Source organism: Dermacentor andersoni, chromosome 9 (assembly GCF_023375885.2).
Source record: "Dermacentor andersoni chromosome 9, qqDerAnde1_hic_scaffold, whole genome shotgun sequence".
Classification (NCBI taxonomy): Eukaryota; Metazoa; Arthropoda; class Arachnida; order Ixodida; family Ixodidae; genus Dermacentor; species Dermacentor andersoni.
Window position 1 is genome coordinate 137,780,434 of NC_092822.1, and position 20,065 is coordinate 137,800,498.

General features: G+C 46.4%; 1 protein-coding gene across 2 annotated transcripts in view; it reads left to right on the forward strand.

Annotated features, from left to right (window-relative positions):
• The window catches only part of LOC126529770 (26S proteasome non-ATPase regulatory subunit 13-like), a 199,400-nt gene that overhangs the window by 111,101 nt on the left and 68,234 nt on the right, over positions 1-20,065 (forward strand). For both annotated transcript variants that reach the window (XM_055070023.2, XM_050177280.3), the window contains exon 7: positions 7,431-7,602. In XM_055070023.2, coding sequence (XP_054925998.1) covers positions 7,431-7,602 — 172 coding nt within the window. The remainder of the gene's footprint in view (positions 1-7,430; positions 7,603-20,065) is intronic.

A 20,065-nucleotide genomic window follows, 5' to 3' on the forward strand; every position in this document is an offset into this window, starting at 1 on the left:
CATAAGAAGCCAGTCAATGAGTTAGCGGTAAGAGGGAAAATAGAGGAATTCCAGATCAAGCTACAGAGCAGGTATTCAGCTTTAACTCAGGAAGAGGACCTTAGTGTTCAAGCAATGAACGACAATCTTGTGGGCATCATTAAGGAGTGTGCAATAGAAGTCGGTGGTAACTCCATTAGACAGGATACTAGTAAGCTATCGCAGGAGACGAAAGACCTGATCAAGAAATGCCAATGTATTTTATTTATTTATTTATTTATTTGAGTACCTTAAGGGCCTGTTAGGGCATTACATAGGGGGGGACAAAAAAGTTCAAGCATGAGTGAAATCTGTACAATGTAAATATATGAAGGCATTAGGAACCATAAAAAAACATCTAGCAGAAGCAAACAAACAAAAATAAATAAAGAAAGAAAGAAAGAAAAGGGTAACGAAATTTATACAATGTTTAGTAGCGTGAAGCACGCATAAGAACCTAAAATGTGATGCAAACAATGAGTACCCATCGGAACACGAGTTTAAGGATACAATCAAATAAACATTTAGGTAAACAGCCTACACAGATACATATCAGATGAAACGGAATGAATTTTACACAATGCCAAGCACTTGAAAACACTGTTTAAGCAAATATTCAAGAAAATGTGGGTTCTGACAGGATGAAACACTCTAAACAGGTTAGTAGTGCTGCATGAAATGATGATGAGAGACAATGTTTGCAGCTATCTTCGCAAGCGAGACAATGTTTGCAGGTAGCGAGTTCCATTCAGCAATAGATAAAACTAGAGGTGAATTTTGATAAGCGTTAGTCCTGGCAAATATAGGTTTTACTTTATGAACATGGTCTGTGCGGGTAGAGATGTGGGGAGCGGGAAGAATATGGGCTCGAGCGAATGCAATGTTGCTGTGGTAAAGGCTATGGAAGAAGGTCAACCGTGATAATTTCCTGCGCATGTCAAGTGAAGGGAGATTAAGTAATTTCTTTAAGGCGGACACACTTTGATATCGCGAGTATGAAGTTAAGATGAACCGCGCAGCTTTATTTTGAACTGATTCGAGTAGGTTTGTGAGATTAGAGTGATGGGGGTGCCAAATTATTGACGCATATTCTAAAGAAGGCCTGATAAGAGAACTGTATGCGTGAAGTCTGGTATCTGTGTTAGCAAGGTGTAACTGACGTTTCAGGTAACCAAGTTTTTTGCATGCTTTTGTGGTGATGTCTTCAATGTGAGCATTCCAACTTAAATTGGAGGTAAACAGGACACCCAAGTACTTGATTGAAGATACTGAGACAACAGTAATACCGCGTATTGTATATTGGTCAGAGGTAGGTCGAGTTATCGAAGCAAATTTTACGTGTTTAGTTTTGGCTATGTTAATTTCCATCTGCCATGTGTCACACCAGTCAGTTAGTTTTGTTAAATCAGACCAAAACAGAGATGTCGGCAGGGCAGCTTATTTCATTATACAAGACGCAGTCATCTGCGAAGAGACGTATTTGTGAGGTAATATTAGTTGCGATGTCATTTATGTATATTAAAGATAGCAGTGGCCCAAGGACGGATCCTTGAGGAACTCCCGAAGTGACGTGAGTGCGGTTAGAAAAGCAGTTGTTGAGACTGATTACTTGAAATCGGTTCGTTAAGAACTCCTCAATCCATCGCGTCGTGTTGTAGTTAAGCTGTAGGTTTCTAGCTTTCAGTTTTAGTCGATTATGAGGTACTCGGTCGAAAGCTTTAGAAAAGTCAATAAAAATGGCATCTGTAGTAATCTGTGCAAAGAAATGTGAATATCTGTTACAAGTTCATAAAGTTGCGTCTGACATGAGCGATTTTGGCGAAAGCCATGTTGGTTATTGAGGAGCTGGTTATTCTCGTTAAGATAGGCTATAATGTGAGAGTATAGGATGTGTTCCAGTAATTTGCAGCAGATAGATGTCAGTGATATAGGTCTGTAATTATTAGGGTCTGCTGTATCACCAGATTGAAATACCGGTATCACTAATGCTGATTTCCAATCTTCCGGTAGGCACCCTGTATCGAGTGATTGCTGAAATATTAGATAACAAAACTGAAGAGTAGTGCGAGGTTAATTTTAGGAGTTTAGCACTTATACCGTCAGGACCTGGGCTGGTTTTATGAGGAAGCCTGTCAATGGCACGAGAAACACCATGTTCCGTTATTATGATGGATGAAAAAGGGAATCGAATAGATGGTTGTTCAAGTATGTGAGTGTTATCAAGTGGCAGTTCGTCAGTAACAACTGCAGAGAAGCATTTGTTAAATAGCTCAGTGCTATCTTTTGTGTTGAGCACTGCTCCGTTTTCGGAAAGTAGTAAGGGAGCAGTGTGATCTGCTTTTGGGTTAACTACTTGCCAAAACTTTTTCGGATCAGTTTTTATCATATTGGGAAGGGTGCAATTAAAAAACTTGTGTTTAGCTTCGACAATTGTTGTTTCTGTATGGCATGCTATGGTTTTGTAATTTTGCCAGTCTTCTGGAGCATTTGTTCGGGCAGCTTTTCTGAACGCTCTTTTTTTCTTGTTTACACACTACTTCACTTCGCTGTTAAACCACGGATCGTTCTGCCTTGAGCTGATGGTCATTCTTGGTGTGCATGTAGTTTCAACTTCTTTGAGTTTATCGCGGAACAAGCTCCAGTTATCATGTACCGTTCTGTTTTGAAAATTGTTTGCAAAGTCTGCTGTAAATGAGGCTAACATACCAATCATTCTGCCAGTGTCGGCGCGTGCGTAGTTGAGAATGTATTTTTTCGCTGTATATTTCTTGGCAGGTTTCAATGAAAAGGAACATTGCACCACCCTGTGATCACTTAATGGTTCTAGCACATGTGTCGCAGCAAGGTCTGGATGATTTGTTAAAATGATATCTAGTATGTGTTCACCCCGAGTTGGTTCGCGCACGACTTGAGTTAAGTGATGAAAATACAAGGTTTGTAGAAAATGAAGACACTCAGATCTGTTCCAATTTTCCTTTAAGGAAGAGGTTGACCACTCGATACCTGGGTAATTAAAATCACCCCCTAATATTAGTATGCATTTTGGAAACTGGGATAAGACCTGTTGTAAAGTATCATTGAAAAAATGAACAAATTCCAAACGGCTATCGGGTGGACGATAGCATGCACCAATGACACATTGCGCATGTCCGATACGTGCAGAGACCCACACTATTTCAAGAGGAGAGTCGATTATCACTAGAGACGGTTGATAGTCATCTTTAATGACCACAATAACTCCACCTCCTCGGAAGCCTTCCCGGTCCTTTCGAAAGATTACAAAAGATGGGTCAAGTGCAAGTTCGCTAATAATGATGTCACTGGAAAGCCACGTTTCCGTACCTATTACTATATCTGTGGTGCAAGAATGTATGAGCGTTTTCAGTGCATCAATTTTATGAAAAAGACTGCGGAAATTTGCCAAGAGCAATGAGACTGCATGTCCGGGCGTAAGCTTACGCCTCTCAGTTGTTTTCCGTCAATTACTGGAAGGTTGGTTCCTTGCAGCAATCTGTACAACATTATTAGTGACTGAATCGAACCGGTAAACTTAAAATGTAGAGACATATAACGAATAGAAAAACGTTCGTTTCCCTCACAATTGCTCTTAGCAAACTCGCGCAACTTCCTACAAGCCAACTGTGCCTTAGGCGAAAAGTCTTCTTCTATCCACACTTTAGGAGACTCGAGATTTTTCAGTTTATGGGCATTTTGTAGGACTTCTGTTTTAGAGTTAAAGGTGAGGAATTTAATTATAATAGGACGGTGAAAACCGTGACGGCGCTGACCAATACGGTGAGCACGCTCAATGTCTCGAACGTTGACCTTCAAGTGAGTGGAACAAAATTTCTTCACAATGGCTTCGGATTCGGCGTATCCTTCATGGCCCTCTTCGGGTATGCCCTTCATTATAAGGTTGTTGCGCCTCATTCTGTTACTTATGTCGTTCACAACATCGACGAGTTCCTCATTTGCTTTAGATATGTTTGTTTTAACTTCCTGAACAGAATTTTTGACAGCGTCAAAGTGCTTTTTGATTTCCGGTGCACTACTAATCTTTTTTTCAATAGCGGTGACCCGGGTATTTAAGATTGCAATTTGGTCGTTAACTTGTTTTAAATCGGATGAAATTTCTTCACGAAACTCTTTCAGAAAGGTCAGTATGTCCTCAATCTTGGGCCCGGGATTACTCTCCACGTCTCCAGCTTGAAGCAAGAGCAGAGCGAGACAAATGCACAGCAATGTCAATGAGGGTCTGGGGCTAAGTGCGCGAATAAAGCACGAGCTGTCATGTAAAAGTTCAACTCCACTGTGACTGCGGTGTGCAAACAAACCAATGCGTGCACGGTATGCGCACAGATCCACACCCATTTGAACATCAAAAAAGGCACATACACGGGGGATCAACGGCCAAAACAAAAATCACCTAGGGCTAAACGAACAACTCAAAATTATGGCCTACCTATCACAGCAAAACGCACAACTCAGTACATGCTGCTTGTGGCCGCAAATCCCAACGAGTTGCTGCAGTGCTGGTCCTTTTATAGGTCCAGGTGGCGCTGCTTCCGATACCGGCGACGCAGACTCAGTGAAGTTCGCTGTGGAACCAAGCTAATCTTCAGGTGATGCAGAGCTTCGGTTTCTGATGATGGGCAGCCAGGCAGCACACGGCGGCAAGCACGAGTCAACCTATGAATGCCTCTAACCCTACAGCTAGAATATAACTGGCAGAACTTTTCGAAATTAATCAACAAGCGTAAGACAGCAGACATAAGGAAGTATGATATGGATAGAATTGAACATGCTCTCAGCAACGGAGGAAGCCTGAAAGCAGTGAAGAAGAAATTAGGAATTGGCAAGAATCAGATGTAGGCATTAAGAGACAAAGCTGGCAATATCATTACTAATATGGATGAGATAGTTCAAATGGCTGAGGAGTTCTATAGAGATTTATACAGTACCGATGGTACCCACGACGATAATGGAAGAGAGAATAGCCTAGAGGAATTCTAAATCTCACAGGTAAAGCCGGAAGAAGTAAAGAAAGCCTTGGGAGCCATGCAAAGGGGGAAGGCAGCTCAGGAGGATCAGGTAACAGCAGATTTGTTGAAGGATGGTGGGCAGATTGTTCTAGAGAAACTGGCCACCCTGTATACGTAATGCCACATGACCTTGAGCGTACCGGAATCTTGGAGGAACGCTAACATAATCCTAATCCATAAGAAAGGGGACGCCAAAGACTTGAAAAACTATAGACCGATCAGCTTACTGTCAGTTGCCTACAAACTATTTACTAAGGTAGTCGCAAATAGAATTAGGAACACCTTAGACTTCTGTCAAGCAAAGGACCAGGCAGGATTCCGTAAAGGCTACTCAACAATAGACCATATTCACACTATCAATCAGGTGATAGAGAAATGTGCGGAATATAACCAACACTTATATATAGCTTTCATTGATTACGAGATAGCGTTTCACTCTGCGAAACCTCAGCACTCATGGAGGCATTACGGAATCAGGATGTACACGAGCCGTATGTAAAAATACTGAAAGATATCTATAGCGGCTCCACCATAGTCCTCCAAAAGAAAGCAACAAAATCCAAATAAAGAAAGCCGTCAGGCAGGGAGATACGATCTCTCCAATGCTATTCGCAGCGTGTTTACAGGGGGTATTCAGAGACCTGGATTGGGAAGAATTGGGGATAAAAGTTAATGGAGAATACCTTAGTAACTTGGGATTCGCTGATGATATTGCCTTGCTTAGTAACTCAGGGGACCAATTGCAATGCATGCTCACTGACCTGGAGAGGCAAAGCAGAAGTTTGGGTCTAAATATTAATCTGCAGAAAACTAAAGTAATGTTTAACAGTCTCGGAAGAGAACAGCAATTTACAATAGGTAGCGAGGCACTGAAGGTGGTAAGAGAATACATCTACTTAGGGCAGGTAGTGACGGCAGATCCGGATCATGAGACGGAAATAATCAGAAGAATAAGAATGGGCTGGACTGAGTTTGGCAGGCATTCTCAGATCATCAACAGCAGGTTGCCATTATCCCTCAAGAGAAAAGTGTATAATAGCTGTGTCTTAGCAGTACTCATCTACGGGGCAGAAACCTGGAGGCTTATGAAAAGGGTTCTATTTAAATTGAGGACAACGCAACGAGCTATAGAAAGAAGAATGATGGGTGTAACATTAAGGGATAAGAAAAGAGCAGATGGGGTAAGGGACCAAACGCGATAAATGACATCTTAGTTGAAATCAAGAAAAAGAAATGGGCATGGGCAGGACATGTAATGAGGAGGGAAGATAACTGATGGTCATTAATGGTTACGGACTGGATTCCAAGGAAAGGGTAGCGTAGCAGGGGGCGGCAGAAAGTTAGGTTGGGGGATGAGATTAAGAAGTTTGCAGGGACGGCATGGCCACAATTAGTACATGACCGTGGCGGTTGGAGAAGTATGGGAGAGGCCTTTGCCCTGCAGTGGGCGTAACCAGGCTGCTGCTGATGTTGATTGCCTTCCCGGTCTGCAACTGCCTTCACAAAGCCGGGTGGGGGGATTGCTGCCAGGGCTTCACGGTGCATTACAGCTGTCTTGCCTCGGGAAGTTTATGTTCCGGTCAACTAGAATGCTTCAATCTCTTATGAAGAATACGGTCGTGTCCCCGCTGGTAGTAAAATGCTCTTCAATAAAAAATGCCTGCTGCGCTGGCAGTTTCAAAATGACAGGTGATCAGAACCGGGCGCTGTTTTGAGGGAGCCATATGACAGCATTTCACTTTTTGGATGGACGTTTCTAACGGAAATTTGCCGCTAGGCACGAGAACGCATCGAGAACCTAAATGGCACTGAAAATCTGGTTTTCGGACCAAGGTGAATTGTAATTGCTGATGCCAGTTTTAGTGTGGTCACTTCTTTATTGTTTTCAAGGCTGAGTGCATATATAACAAACTACTGTACAACGACCACTTTTCACGGAACTGTTGAGTTCGTTATAAATGGGTTTGAGTGTACTACAAGGGTGCTTTGGTGGCCTTCTTTGCATTCCTGTGGTCAGAAGTGAGCACTGAGAAATCATTTGCCTGGTGTCTTCATAGCACCTAATGCGTTCTCATGTTTGACCTGAAAGCGTGACCGAGGCCCAACCACATTCTGGTCACGTTTCATTGCTGGCGCAGCAGTCACGCTTACCCAAGCCTTGTCTATTTGCAACAGAAATAGTAGTGATGACCTCAATCTGCTTCCATTACTATAAAGAATGGCTGAATATCTTTGGCTTAAATCATTAGCGCGCCTTGCATGATTGCGACTCCTGCATACTATTCGGAGCCAGTTGAGTGTGCAGTGAGGGACAGATTGTTGTCGCAGCCTCTGCTTGGCACAAAGCTTGATCTTGAGCCCACTTTGCAGAAGGTTCTGGAGGAGACAGAGTCCCAGGCCGAGTCCCTTCCGGGCGTGACGGAGGTACATGGCCGCTTCTACCAGCTGTGCAGCGACTACCACCAGAAGATGGGTGACCACCAGGCCTACTACAGGGACGCCCTACGCTTCCTCGGCTGCACATCGCTTGACTGCATTCCCAGTGAGAGCCTTTCTTTAGCTTGGCTGCTGCAGTGCTGACCTTTGGGTGCAGCCTCTTTTATAGAACAGGCCAAGTTGTTGTACACTGCTTGTGTCAGGGCAGTACTTTGTTTTCTGCATGTTTTACAGTGTGCAGGTCTTGCATGAGGCAAGCTGACGGTGTTGGATCTCTTTGGACGAAGGTTCATCCCTAGCGCTGCCACCAGTTGTGGGATCTGGAGGACAATCCCAATTGCTGTCCCCCAGATATTGTGACCTTGAAGTTGGATGCGGGAGTTGGCTGTGGTTGAGGAGGACTTTGAGATGAAAACTGGAGGATTATTTACATTATTTACAGTGAGAGTACAAAGAAATTAACAGTCATACAGTCATTACGGGCCGACAGCAACTCGGACGCTGCGGCCCGTGGCAAGAAGCTCGAAAGAGATGAATGAAGGAATGCTCCCTTGCTGCTCCCGGTCTCTGGCTTTTAAGCCCTTCGGTGTCTCGAAGTCACGTCACGTTTGGCCAATCGGCGAGCCCGCTCAGGTGACGCCATTTTCGGCCAATCGGCGAGCCCGCTCAGGTGTCGTCATTTTCGGCCAATGGTAGGCGCCCGTGCGATTGTGTCACACCCGGCGCACAGGGTCGCTCCTTGGGCCCCAATTGTCCGAAGGCTTACTTCTCTCTGCGGTATTGCCTTCCCGGTCTGCCACTGCCTTCACAAAGGCGGATGGGGGGATTGCTGCCAGGGCTTCACGGTGCATTACAGCGGTCTTGCCTCGAGACCCACGTTACCTGGAACAGTGCCAGGTTTTCGCTACACTTTCGGGAAGAGTCAAGCAATGAATAGCTCCACCTGCGGCGCACAAGGTGGGGGACGCCAACTCGTTGGCACGTGCCGCGCCTTGGGAATGGGGTAGATGTGATTCTGGGCTCCTTAATTAGCTGTGGCACGATTCGATGTGGTCTGGTGAACTCGAAGGAGGCTCAGGAAAAGGTCCCATATCTAACAGCTCCTCCTTGCCCCGGAAGTTCGGAATGGCCGTTGAAATCAATTCGCTGGCCATGAGGAACGCTGAAAGAACCTGCAGGGTACTGGTGTCGAGCCTCGTTTGACGAACTTCGGGATCCTGGGCCCTGGAGAACGTACGTCAAACAAACAAAACAACACAGCGCTGCACCACGTGTAAGCACAGGCTCTTCACCCCTGACTCGCCAGGCTATTACTGAGTCAAAATGAACCCTGATCTTTGATTTCCCCAATTTTGACAAAGCAGTTCCAACCACCTTTCTAAACTGTTATCCATTTCTCCCCGAATGCCGACAAGGCCAGATTGACATTGTTGTTGCAAAACAAAGGGCCGTTGTCATTGCAAACAAAAATTGATAACAGCCGAACATAACTTAAGTGGCCTAACTAAACGAACAGCATGTTTCCAACCTATTGCAGTGGCGTACTTATCGCACGTATTGAGGCCACTGAACAGTCCGATCAACTCTACAAGTACGTAATCACAAGCGCTCTAGCTTTGTGGTCCCTATTCCGAACCCGTACTTGTGTCGCACGCAAACGTTCCATTACGCTTACTGACGTGTCTTTCTCTAGTCCATACAGGACACGTTCCTTAAACGAACAACTACACTTGTGTAACTTACGCACTCCGTAGAACTCTTAAAAAAATGCATCTGCTAATAACTCGTTCCACGCACGCTCACTAGAGAAGTCAGAATACGGCTGCCCTCAACAACACACACGAGCAACCCAGTCGTTAACAATCTGCTTCCCTCCGTCCGCACAAGGACATGCGCTAATGGAAATAAGAACGCTTCTCAGTGCAAATCATGCACTTACTGAAAACCTATGCGCTTAACCTTAGAAAATAAAAAAAACATAAAAAAAGAAGGTTAACTAATACACACGCGCGTTACGATAGGCCTCTCAACGATAACCTTGACACTCAGGTTACTCACACACACAAAAAAAAAGCCTATCTATTCATTAATTAACACCTCGCGAGACTAAATGTTTACCTAAAACGCATCTTTCAACTTTCGGAGCTTCTCAAACAAAACATGAAGTTCATACTTTACTTACTGAAAGAAACTGTCTCAAATCGCGAAAATCTTTCATTGCTCAAAAAAAAAAAAAAGATGTTTTACTTCTACAGAAGCTCTCTTGGCCTCCTGTTCCAAACGTTTTCTACTGACTCACTTTTGAGCCGTACTCGAGGTGGTCGCCGTTCAGAAGCTACTCTGGCTACCGAGGAACAACAAAAGGGCTGACTCACTATCCGCTCCTCCAAGACGTTACAGTCTCCTGCCAATTTGCGTCCTGGCTCCCCGCTTTCAACACGAATTCGACTGACCGCGTCGTGATTCCCTACCACCTGGTCTCGTCTTGCCACCTTGCACTTCTTTCTACTACACGCTGAACTTCGAAAAGAATGACGGACCGACAAGGAACATAACTGCCCCGTGCCCTTTGTCCGCATCCTTGCAGAACATGCTTCTCGGTCTCTTTTCCACCGAACATGCTTGATGCGTACATGTCGTCAACGACGACCGCACCTTTCTTTTCCTCGCGCCCTGCCCTTTTGGGTCTCTCACCATCTTTGGCTGCGCTACATTAGTCACCGTCTTTCGGTCTTTATCGCGCTTCTTTTTACGGCGCCTTCTCTTTGAAGTCTCTTTCATGCCGTCCTCTGGTGCCTCGTGCTGGCCAGTACACATTTTGTCGGCCCGGATCGGTCTCTTACCCGCACAGTCTGAGTGATTTGCATTTAAATCTACTCTCGCTTTGCCTCGACTGGCAGACAGCTCAACCGACTCTGGAACAATGCAGTAGGCATTACTCGAGTTACGCAACTCGCACTCCTGCGAACTGCCCTCTACTGCACTGCCCAGCTCACGCTGTGCATCGGCATACAGCCCGTCGGTCTCGATCGCTGTCTCACGCGCGCAGTCTGAATGATTACTAAATCATCCCTCTCTTGGCTAACTAGACTGGCAGAGAGCTGCACCAATCCCTGAACAATGCAGTGGTCTTCCCTTGAGCTACGGAGCTCGCAATCCTGAGAATTACCCTCAACTGCATTGCTCAGCTCGCACTTCACTTTGGCACGCAGATCTGGCTCGACATGGGTGCTCGTGTCCGTCGGGTCAACAGTACCCTGTACCTTGCTAACGACCTCGATACCATGAGATGCGACGCACACGCGCGGTAACTGTGCCAATTTGTTTGCAGGTGGCCTAGCTGTCTCTACAGTACTCTGCTGGCACAGCACCTCGTCGCTCTCACTGTGGCCTTTAACTGCCTCTGTTGCCACTAAGGCATCGTTAGCGGCTAGTCCTTTCCGTTCACCTATGAATGTGCAGCCAATCTCACAGGCACTACACTTCTCGTTGGCTTTTGGCGAAAATCCGCTAGATACTTCCTCATTCTTTTGCTCTCTACTGTCTACAGAATTTTCAGACAGGCGTTGTCTTTGTTCTTTTAACTGCTGAAAATATTGTATCTGTTTTTCCAATGCTGCCTTCTCTTTCTCGTACTTTTGCTCATGCTCCCGTTCTTGACGCTCACGCTTACGTTCACGACGCTCGCGTTCCCGTGGTTCTTGTATCACCTCCCAAGAAATCTTAATGCTTTCATCATCATTGCCACTATCTTGAATTGCCTTTATAATAGCTGGCTTTTTCATCTGTTCGTCCGCCTCAACTCCCAAATCGTCGCACACCAATAACAAGTCTAACCTCGTCAACCTTCTAAGATCCGTGGCAGCTGCCCCGACTGGTGGTTAGAACTGTTTTCCTTAATTAATTTGTGCAAACACACAATATGCAACAAATTCCTGATTCCTAGAACTACCAAATAGACACTACATTTGAAGTCTGGCGAATCAAAAAGAAACAAACCACACGCTCACTTACGGTTGCACCACCCTGCCATCCGGTTCATTGGTCCGCTGTTCCCGGTTCCTCAGGACTCTGGGTCGAAGGCTTGCTCTTCTTCGTTGTTCCCAGTTTCTGAGGACTTCTCTGGACGAAGGCTCTTTTTCGCTGTTCCGGGTTCCTCGGGACTCTCTGGGTCGTAGGCTCCTTCTTCTTCGCTGTTCCCAGTTTCTTAGGATTTCTCTCGATGAAAGTTCATCCGTAGCGCTGCCACCAGTTGTTGGATCTCTTTGGACGAAGGTTCATCCCTAGCGCTGCCACCAGTGATTGGATCTGGAGGACAATCCCAATTGCTGTCCCCCAGATATTGCGACCTTGAAGTTGGATGCGGGAGTTTGCTGAGGTTGAGGAGGACTTTAGGATGAAAACTGGGGGTTTATTTACATTATTTACAGTGAGAGTACAAAGAAATTAACAGTCATAAAGTCATTACGGGCCGGCAGCAACTCGGACGCTGCGGCCCGTGGCAAGAAGCTCGAAAGAGATGAATGAAGGAATGCTCCCTTGCTGCTCCCGGTCTCTGGCTTTTAAGCCCTTCGGTGTCTCGAAGTCACGTCACGTTTGGCCAATCGGCGAGCCCGCTCAGGTGACGCCATTTTCGGCCAATCGGCGAGCCCGCTCAGGTGTAGTCATTTTTGGCCAATGGTAGGCGCCCGTGCGATTGTGTCACACCTGGCGCACAGGGTCGCTCCTTGGGCCCCAATTGTCCGAAGGCTTACTTCTCTCTGCGGTATTGCCTTCCCGGTCTGCCACTGCCTTCACAAAGGCGGATGGGGGGATTGCTGCCAGGGCTTCACGGTGCATTACAGCCGTCTTGCCTCAGGACCCACGTTACCTGGAACAGTGCCAGGCTCTCGCTACACTTTCGGGAAGAGTAAAGCAGTGAATAGCTCCACCTGCAGTGCACGAGGTGGGGGACGCCAACTCGTTTGCATGTGCCGCGCCTCGGGAATGGGGTAGATATGATTCTGCGCTCCTTAATTAGCTGTGGCGCGATTCGATGTGGTCTGGTGAACTCGAAGGAGGCTCAGGAAAAGGTCCTGTATCTAACAACGGCTACTTACCGAAGATGCTCAGACTGCTATGAAGAATAGTGTAGCAACCACTAGTGGCCAAACATGAAAGCTTTTATTCAAGTGTTGATGCCGCTTCCGCAGCCCTCATCGTTTGATGAGCTTGCCTTATCAGTACTCTGCCAAAGCTGGTCATCCTCTGTGCCGTCCATTGCAGTTTGAAATTTCCATTGCCTTGAAACTCTGGACTGCAGCCTCAAGCAAAATAGCCATCCACATGTTCAAAATCCACGCACACTTTTCTCGCAGCTATACACCTCAGCACAACCAATACCCTTGAAGCACTGTGTATCTAAGCATGTGATTGCGATCATGTGGGAGACCGTGATCATGTGTCCTGCCATCATCAGCAGGACAGTAATTAGTGTCATCTAGTAGCGGCTTGTGGAAATTAACCAGCGCGTGGGCGTGGCCTCTGATATTTCAACATTGTGCCATTGCAATCTCGGAGGCCATATATGTAGGTATGCACATGACCTTTACTGAAACGTGTTCAAATTTTTGCAGTCGAAAGTGGGGGTGCAGGCCTTACATGCAGTGCTGCCATAGCTATTCACTGATTCATTCCCGATTTCAGTGGTGAACCTTTGCAATTTACTGATTTTTGCTGCCTTTCAGAAAAACAGTAGTGAAATGTATACTACTTGAACATTTTTTTACTTTTTCTGTTACACCAAACATTGTTGTAACGAAACGGGATATAATCAAATAATGGTTATAACAAAGTAAATGGAATTATCCTTAATATCCATATAGAGATGCATGTATTTAAAACCTCATTTTGATTGCCTATTTACTCTAATCTAACCCACACTTTTATTCCGATAAAGCGGGTCCAAAAATGGTGTGCGTGTTAGAATGAAGTTCGACCCTAAATCTGCGCATTAGGGCAGAGGCTTGGGCAAGTTGGTAGTGGTTCATAACAGCGGTGCTTGCGTGTTTGCATATCACCATCAGCATTTCAAAATGGCCGGCTCGTATGCGCTTCAAGCCTAGCTTCCTCCATACGCTGTAGTACGTGTGCTTAGGCAATGCTTCCCTTGGCTTAGGTTAGTGTGCTGTCCGTGTCTTCGGTCATCCTGTTTTTTGCGTTTGCTCTACCAGCATGGAAGTGCCGACTGCAACGATATGCCGAGTCTATCATGGTGCCGCAATTAAAAAGAAAGCGATGACGTGTGCAGAGACCGATGGAATTAAATCTGAATCAAAATGGATGGATGGATGCAAAACTTTAATAAGGTCCTGAGGTACGCGACTCAGTGCGCTGCGGGCCGCTCCCACGTTGGGACAGTCAGGCCTTGCCCGACCGCCGCATCGTGGGCCCTCTGGACAGCCCATAGTTGCGCCCCGGCATCGGGGCTCTTGATAGCGGAGAGCCACTTGTCTTCATTGATTTGTTCTGCGCCTCGTAACGAGGGGCAACGCCAGAGCATATGGTCTAGGCTAGCGATGTCATTGCAGTGCCTGCAAGAACTAGTGGCATAGGTGTCGGGATAAATTTTGTGAAATAAAGCCGGGTTGGGATATGAGCCTGTTTGCAATAACCTGAGGGTCAATGCCTGCGCTCTGTTTAACTTCTTGTGTGGAAGGGGAAAGTCTCTCCTGCCGAGATAAAAGTGCTGCGCAATTTCGTTGTATGTGGTCGGTTGATCTCTGTTCTCCACCACTGCGGGCCGGCGTTGGAGTTCTCCATGGTCGCGGAAAGCGAGACCTCGCGCCTTGGAGTGGGCCAGCTCGTTGAGGTTTGTGGGGCCTCCCATGATGGATCCCATGTGAGCGGGGAACCACGTGAGAGTGTGGGTGGCGATGCTTTTACCGTCGAGGATGCGACAGGCTTCCTTACACACGGCGCCAACGCTGAAGGCGCGGATGGCTGCCCTGGAGTCGCTAAAGATATTGGCATGTCCGTCGTCCAGGAGGGCCAAGGCAATGGCCACTTGCTCGGCCGCATGCGACGACGTGCTTCGTACCGAAGCGGCGTTAACGGTCGAACCCCTGTGGTTGATTGACACTACCGCGAAATTGTTGCTGTTGCCATACTGGGCCGCGTCAACGAAGCAGCAGCCGCCAGGGAGTTCTGTTGCGCGGCGTAGGAGCGCCACCGCTCTGGCCTTCCTTCTTTGTACGTTGCGCTGGGGATGCATATTGCGCGGGGCGGGCGATATGATGATGTTATCTTTCTGCTCTTTTGGAAGGCCCTGGTAGGCGTTTTCGACAGTGGCCGGGGGGACGCCCATCTCAGTTAGGAGTCGTCTGCCCGCCCTGGTGCCGGAGAGCCTGAGAATCTGTGCCCTTTCTTGTGCTTCTGCAATCTCTTCCAGGGTATTATGAATACCCAACTGCAGGAGTCGGTCGGTGCGTGTGTAGTTTGGTAGTCCGAGCGCGCTCTTGATCCCCCTCCTTATCATGGCATTTAGCTTGTCTCGCTCGGCCCTCTTCCAGACGTGCATGGCCGCTACGTACGTAAAATGGCACAGCAAGGAATTTTTTAGTTCTCGAAACTTGTGTATGGGACTGGCGCAAACAGGAGAGGTGTTCTACACCGGTGGCTGCTACGTACGGCGCGGCCGCACGGCCCCTGTCTTGAAAGCGACCTGCAATGGAGACAAGAGTCTACACATCAAGACGCACTCTGCTGTGTTCTCGTCACTTAGTTCGCGTTGAAGCAAGAGGCTGCACAAAGGTCAATTCATTCGCTCCTGCTACTGCACTTCCTCACTCCAGCGTTTCGATAAAGAGTTTTCACGATCATTGAGTGAGACGTGTTCATGTTTGCTTGTTAATTTAGCTAGTAAGTGAATGTTTAAAAGTTTATACCGCCGATAAAAGTATGATCCTTACTTTTCGTATAGCTGTCTACTAATTTGCTATTGTAATCGATGCTTTGCCTTTCGAGCGAAACTGCGACTTTATCACAACCGTAGTGCACTAGAAGTAAATCTTTTTCCAAAATGAGAGAAAATTGTATTTCTGTATGAAAGAATGAGGTGTATGAAAGAATATTGTAAAGGGCTTTTTTTTTAGGTCATGGCAAACGGGTGCGTGTTACGATTGAGGGCGTTTTTCTTTTTCCCTTTCTTTTTCCCTTTCTTTTTTTTTGGTCGCGGAAAATGGGTGCGCACTACAGTCGAGGGCACATTAGAATCGGGTAAGTAAAATGTAATTTTCTTTACCTACGCTTCGTCCAAACTTGTGCAGACAAGTATAGTGTCAGACAAAGGGTATGACGATACATGCGGCAATTGGCTGACTGGACTCTAGCCAGTCATACAGTGCAGTCCGCTTATAATGATATCAAAAAGAAGGAAAAATCCCGTCATTATTACCGATTGTCACTAAATCTGGACTGCTATCAAAAGGGGGGGGGGGGGACACACTACAGAGCCTACTTTTATAGCTACAAAACAATATTTGCCACTTGCGCTAAATATAGACGTAGAAAGTAGCCAGTGAAAAATAAAACATGTATCGTACCTCTAAATAATGTGTCAAGCGTTAAAGGGCCCTCACCAGGTCTGGCCATATTGAGCTGACAAGCGCAGAGCATACAATGCGTGATAATGATTGTGTCTGCAAAGTATTACATCGCTACGCACCGCAGAAAGCTCTGAAATTTCAAACTGAATGCTGTTTTTTCTTCTCCTTGTGGCCGCCGTGCTCCAAGCTGGAGGATGACGTACACGTGTGCCTACATACACGTTTGCTGTGACGCCGCTCGTGGTGACACGTGACTTTGAGCATTATTCTAGGGAACGTCTGTTATTTGTGTAATATGTTGCTTGAATAGACAAAGTAAAGCTTAGAGAAATAATAAAACACACAAACCGAATGTCTGCATATTTTTGTTTTACTTCGCACTGCAGCAAAGAAATGTACTTCTGTTTCGTCTGCTTGTTCCCACGTTGTGCAGTTGTGCACACAGACACCGAAACTATGTCATTTTTGTGGACTATGAGGATTCATTGATGGCAGGACCCACAGGAGGCCCTCTTTAACTGCGAGGCTTGTCCAAAGCGCTCTGTGGGCCTCGTAGCGGCCTGGTACTGTACCCGAATCAAATGGCTGTGCGGCCTCTTAAGACATACTTAATCTTAAACAAGCTCGAAGTTGACCTATACTCCTGCGTTTATTTACGGAGATAGTTTCGTTTTCGCGAGACTCTGCTTGTTCAGGTGCCGAACCCCTCAAAGTATACAGCCGATAGTGCTCTTGGCCCTGATAACGAGCCTGGCGCAGTGCCAGAAACACTTGTCGGGGATGGATTCGGTGCCAAGTCATGCGAAATTTCGTGTAAGTGACACTATCTTCAAAAGGGATCACCCAAGAATACCACCCAAGGAAAGCTTTCTCCACCGCAGACGACGACGATAAGTGAAGAGAACTTGTTTCCAAATTGTCCATTCGTTCCAGCTTATGCAGACATGTTACGCAGCATCAACAACATTTGGTGGTTTGTTTGTGCTTGTGACGATGTCAACAACTTGCTACCAGATGTTGTAGCTCTTAAGAGGAAGCTAATGCGTCGTGGCTGGGCAAATGTCCAGAAAAATCTCTCGGATCTTTTTTTAATGATGAAAATGAAGATTCGCTCACACCTCCTCCAATTAATTGCCTGCCTTTCATGTTTTAAAAATAATTTAATCTATCTTTCTTGGAGCGGTGCAGATTTGTGCTGTGAGCTTATTCAGGTGGTCTGCACCCCTTTTTTGGGCAAGGCTAGGCATTACTGCCTAATTTCTTAGTTTTTCAATTTATAATGCCCGGATTATACAATGGTTTTGCGTGGTCCCCACGAAATCGTATAATGGGGCTTCCACTGTAGTCGGAAATCTGCACTTGCTTTTGCGGTGATTTCAGGTTCACAACTGCGGTGTACATTGCGTCTAGCTGCTGCGCGAACACTGTGGCAATAGTTTAGTCTGCATGAAATCAATCAGTCGCTCGATTGGGGTCGGTGTCAAAGACAGGCTATTGTCAATCTCGTCGTCACTGCCGCTGCTGTCATTGCCTCCGCCGGACAACACCGCCATCTGTCATTGCGACAACAACGTCCCATCAGAGATCCCTTCACAGAACGACGCAGCACTATCTGCACTCAGAAACTTCTCCGTCCAAGCTCCACCTGTTTCATCATCAGTAGCGACGTGCTCATAGAGCTCGATAATGTCAGTGGCTCCCACTGTGTTGGTTTCACTATTGGGGAGGTTTCATTCTGGTGCACAAAGCTCTCTTTTCCGTTGATTGGCATGGCCCCTGGTGTTCGCTGTCACGATCTCGGCACTCCTGCGTGTGCTCGTACTTTGAGTCTAGCAAAATTTGCAGCTTCATCTCAAGCGACACGGCTATGCGCTTTGTCGGCGCCATCTTCTACTAAGTGGGCTGCCTGCTGCCTAGGGGCTGCTTCTGCACTCGCTGAGAGAGTGCAGAAAGGGCGGTCGGGCGCCGCTTTGCTTTTTTGTTATTATTATTATTATTATTATTATTATTATTATTATTATTATTATTATTATTATCCTCTCTCTTCTGTGGAAAGCGTGGAGCACGATCACGGGTGATACGTACGTGGAGCGAGTGGCGCCAGCCCATGATGCTCTCCGTGGCTTACGCAGTCGGCGCACAGACGGGATGCGCTGCACGTCAATGGCCAGTGTTGCCAAATGTCTGCGAGCCAAAGTAGCTAGATGGCAGCGTGAAAGTAGCTAGAAGTAGCCAAAAAATCCAGCAACGAGCTAAATGTAGCTTCATTTTTTGAAGCACTTTTTTAACATATTCTGAGTATATAACATATTATTGGCAGCTGTATTATCTCAAAAAATACTAAACACAGCTCTTAAGTCATGTTTTCTTGCCGGCAACTACACAGAACATGTATGAACGAATAATAAGTGTCCTCCCATTTTGTTTCCAATAATTTAGGGCTGGCCTAGTTTTCGCAAAGCGTCAAGGCTTGTGCGCTGACAAAAGAGAAGCTGCGAATGCATCACTGCTCTGTAAACATATTAGATGAACTCCTTATATCGGTTTATCCAAAGTCCTATGTAATTGAAACAAATTCTTAGCAAATTGTACAACTGTAAAAACTAAAAGAAAACAAAATTGCCTTGTTGACACTGAGGAGTTCTTTAACAAAACTTAGGATTTTTGGTGCCAATTCTGTAGCCCTACGTTAAGCATTTATATATTGTATTTTGTTGCCATGTTTACAAACTACATTTATTTACCATGCAGTGGCATGGAGGATGGCCAGTGGTGTAGTTGATTCATAATATGCAAAAATTGCACTGCTGAAAGACACCTTAACCAAAGGCTGACATTGGCAAACAGAAAAAAGCACTCCCCACAGGGGCGTCTGCATCAGCAGGCGTTTGGTGTGTTGCAACACCACGTACCCTAGCACACGAGGGTTGGACCCTCCCGCATGTAGCTGTGTTTGGGGAAAGGGGGATCCTGGGGGCTGAGCCGATGCTGGGTGTTTGGACGTTTAAGGATCCCCGATGGAGGCAACACACCTCTTCGGCCTCGGCTTTACATAGACGGCACCTCCAGACTGACCCACCTGGAGGAAATCGGCAGTCGCCTTTTCCTGTCTCTCCCTCCTCAAATCTTCGTCTTTATCTCTCACTTTTTGACCTCTCCTTTCTTCTTCTCTCTTCCATTTACTTCCTTTCTCCACGGCGGCAAGGGTTAGCCTTGTGTGGTTAGCCAGCCTTGGTTATGCTGCATTTGGTTATAGCAGTGATGTACGGCTGGCGTTGGCAGGGTTTCGCTAGCAGGAACTTCTGTCACGTCCCCCTGTTGGGCTCCATGGGGGGTGGTTGGCATCGCGGCCGAAAGCTCAACTGTACTTATGGAAAATGCTTTTCCTAAACTCCCTCATCGTCCTCAGAAACGAGGGCGCACCGAAGATGTCTTTCAGTTTTTTGGATGCCAAGTCCACAATTTCCCTCGTTTCCATGTAATTCACTCCGAAAAATCAGACAAACCAGTATGAACCATTTCACCGTTCCTCGTTTCCAAGTCTCTGACTGAAGTCTTTGGTACAGGATATAAGGCTACTGAAGTACTATAGCGCCAAACAGACGACACAAGAAGAGACACGGACGAGCGCTCGTCCGTGTCTCTTCTTGTGTTGTCTGTTTGGCACTATAGTACTTCAGTAACATGCACCAACTAGCCCAACAAAAAGTTCTGCAGGATATAAGGCATCTAGGATGGCAAGCGGTGATCTCCTCTTGGAGCTCCGCGATCAGAAGCAGTTTGAGAAACTGCCGAAACTTGTGTCATTTGGGGAGACCCAAGTAACAGTAACCCCGCACTGTACTATGAACACCACCCGGTGGCGTTGTCTCGGACGATGACTTGCTGGAGCTCACTGAGGCTGAACTCTTGGGGGGCTTCAGTAGACAGAATGTCATAAATGTTAAACGAATTAAGATGAGGCGATATGGTAAAGAGATCCAA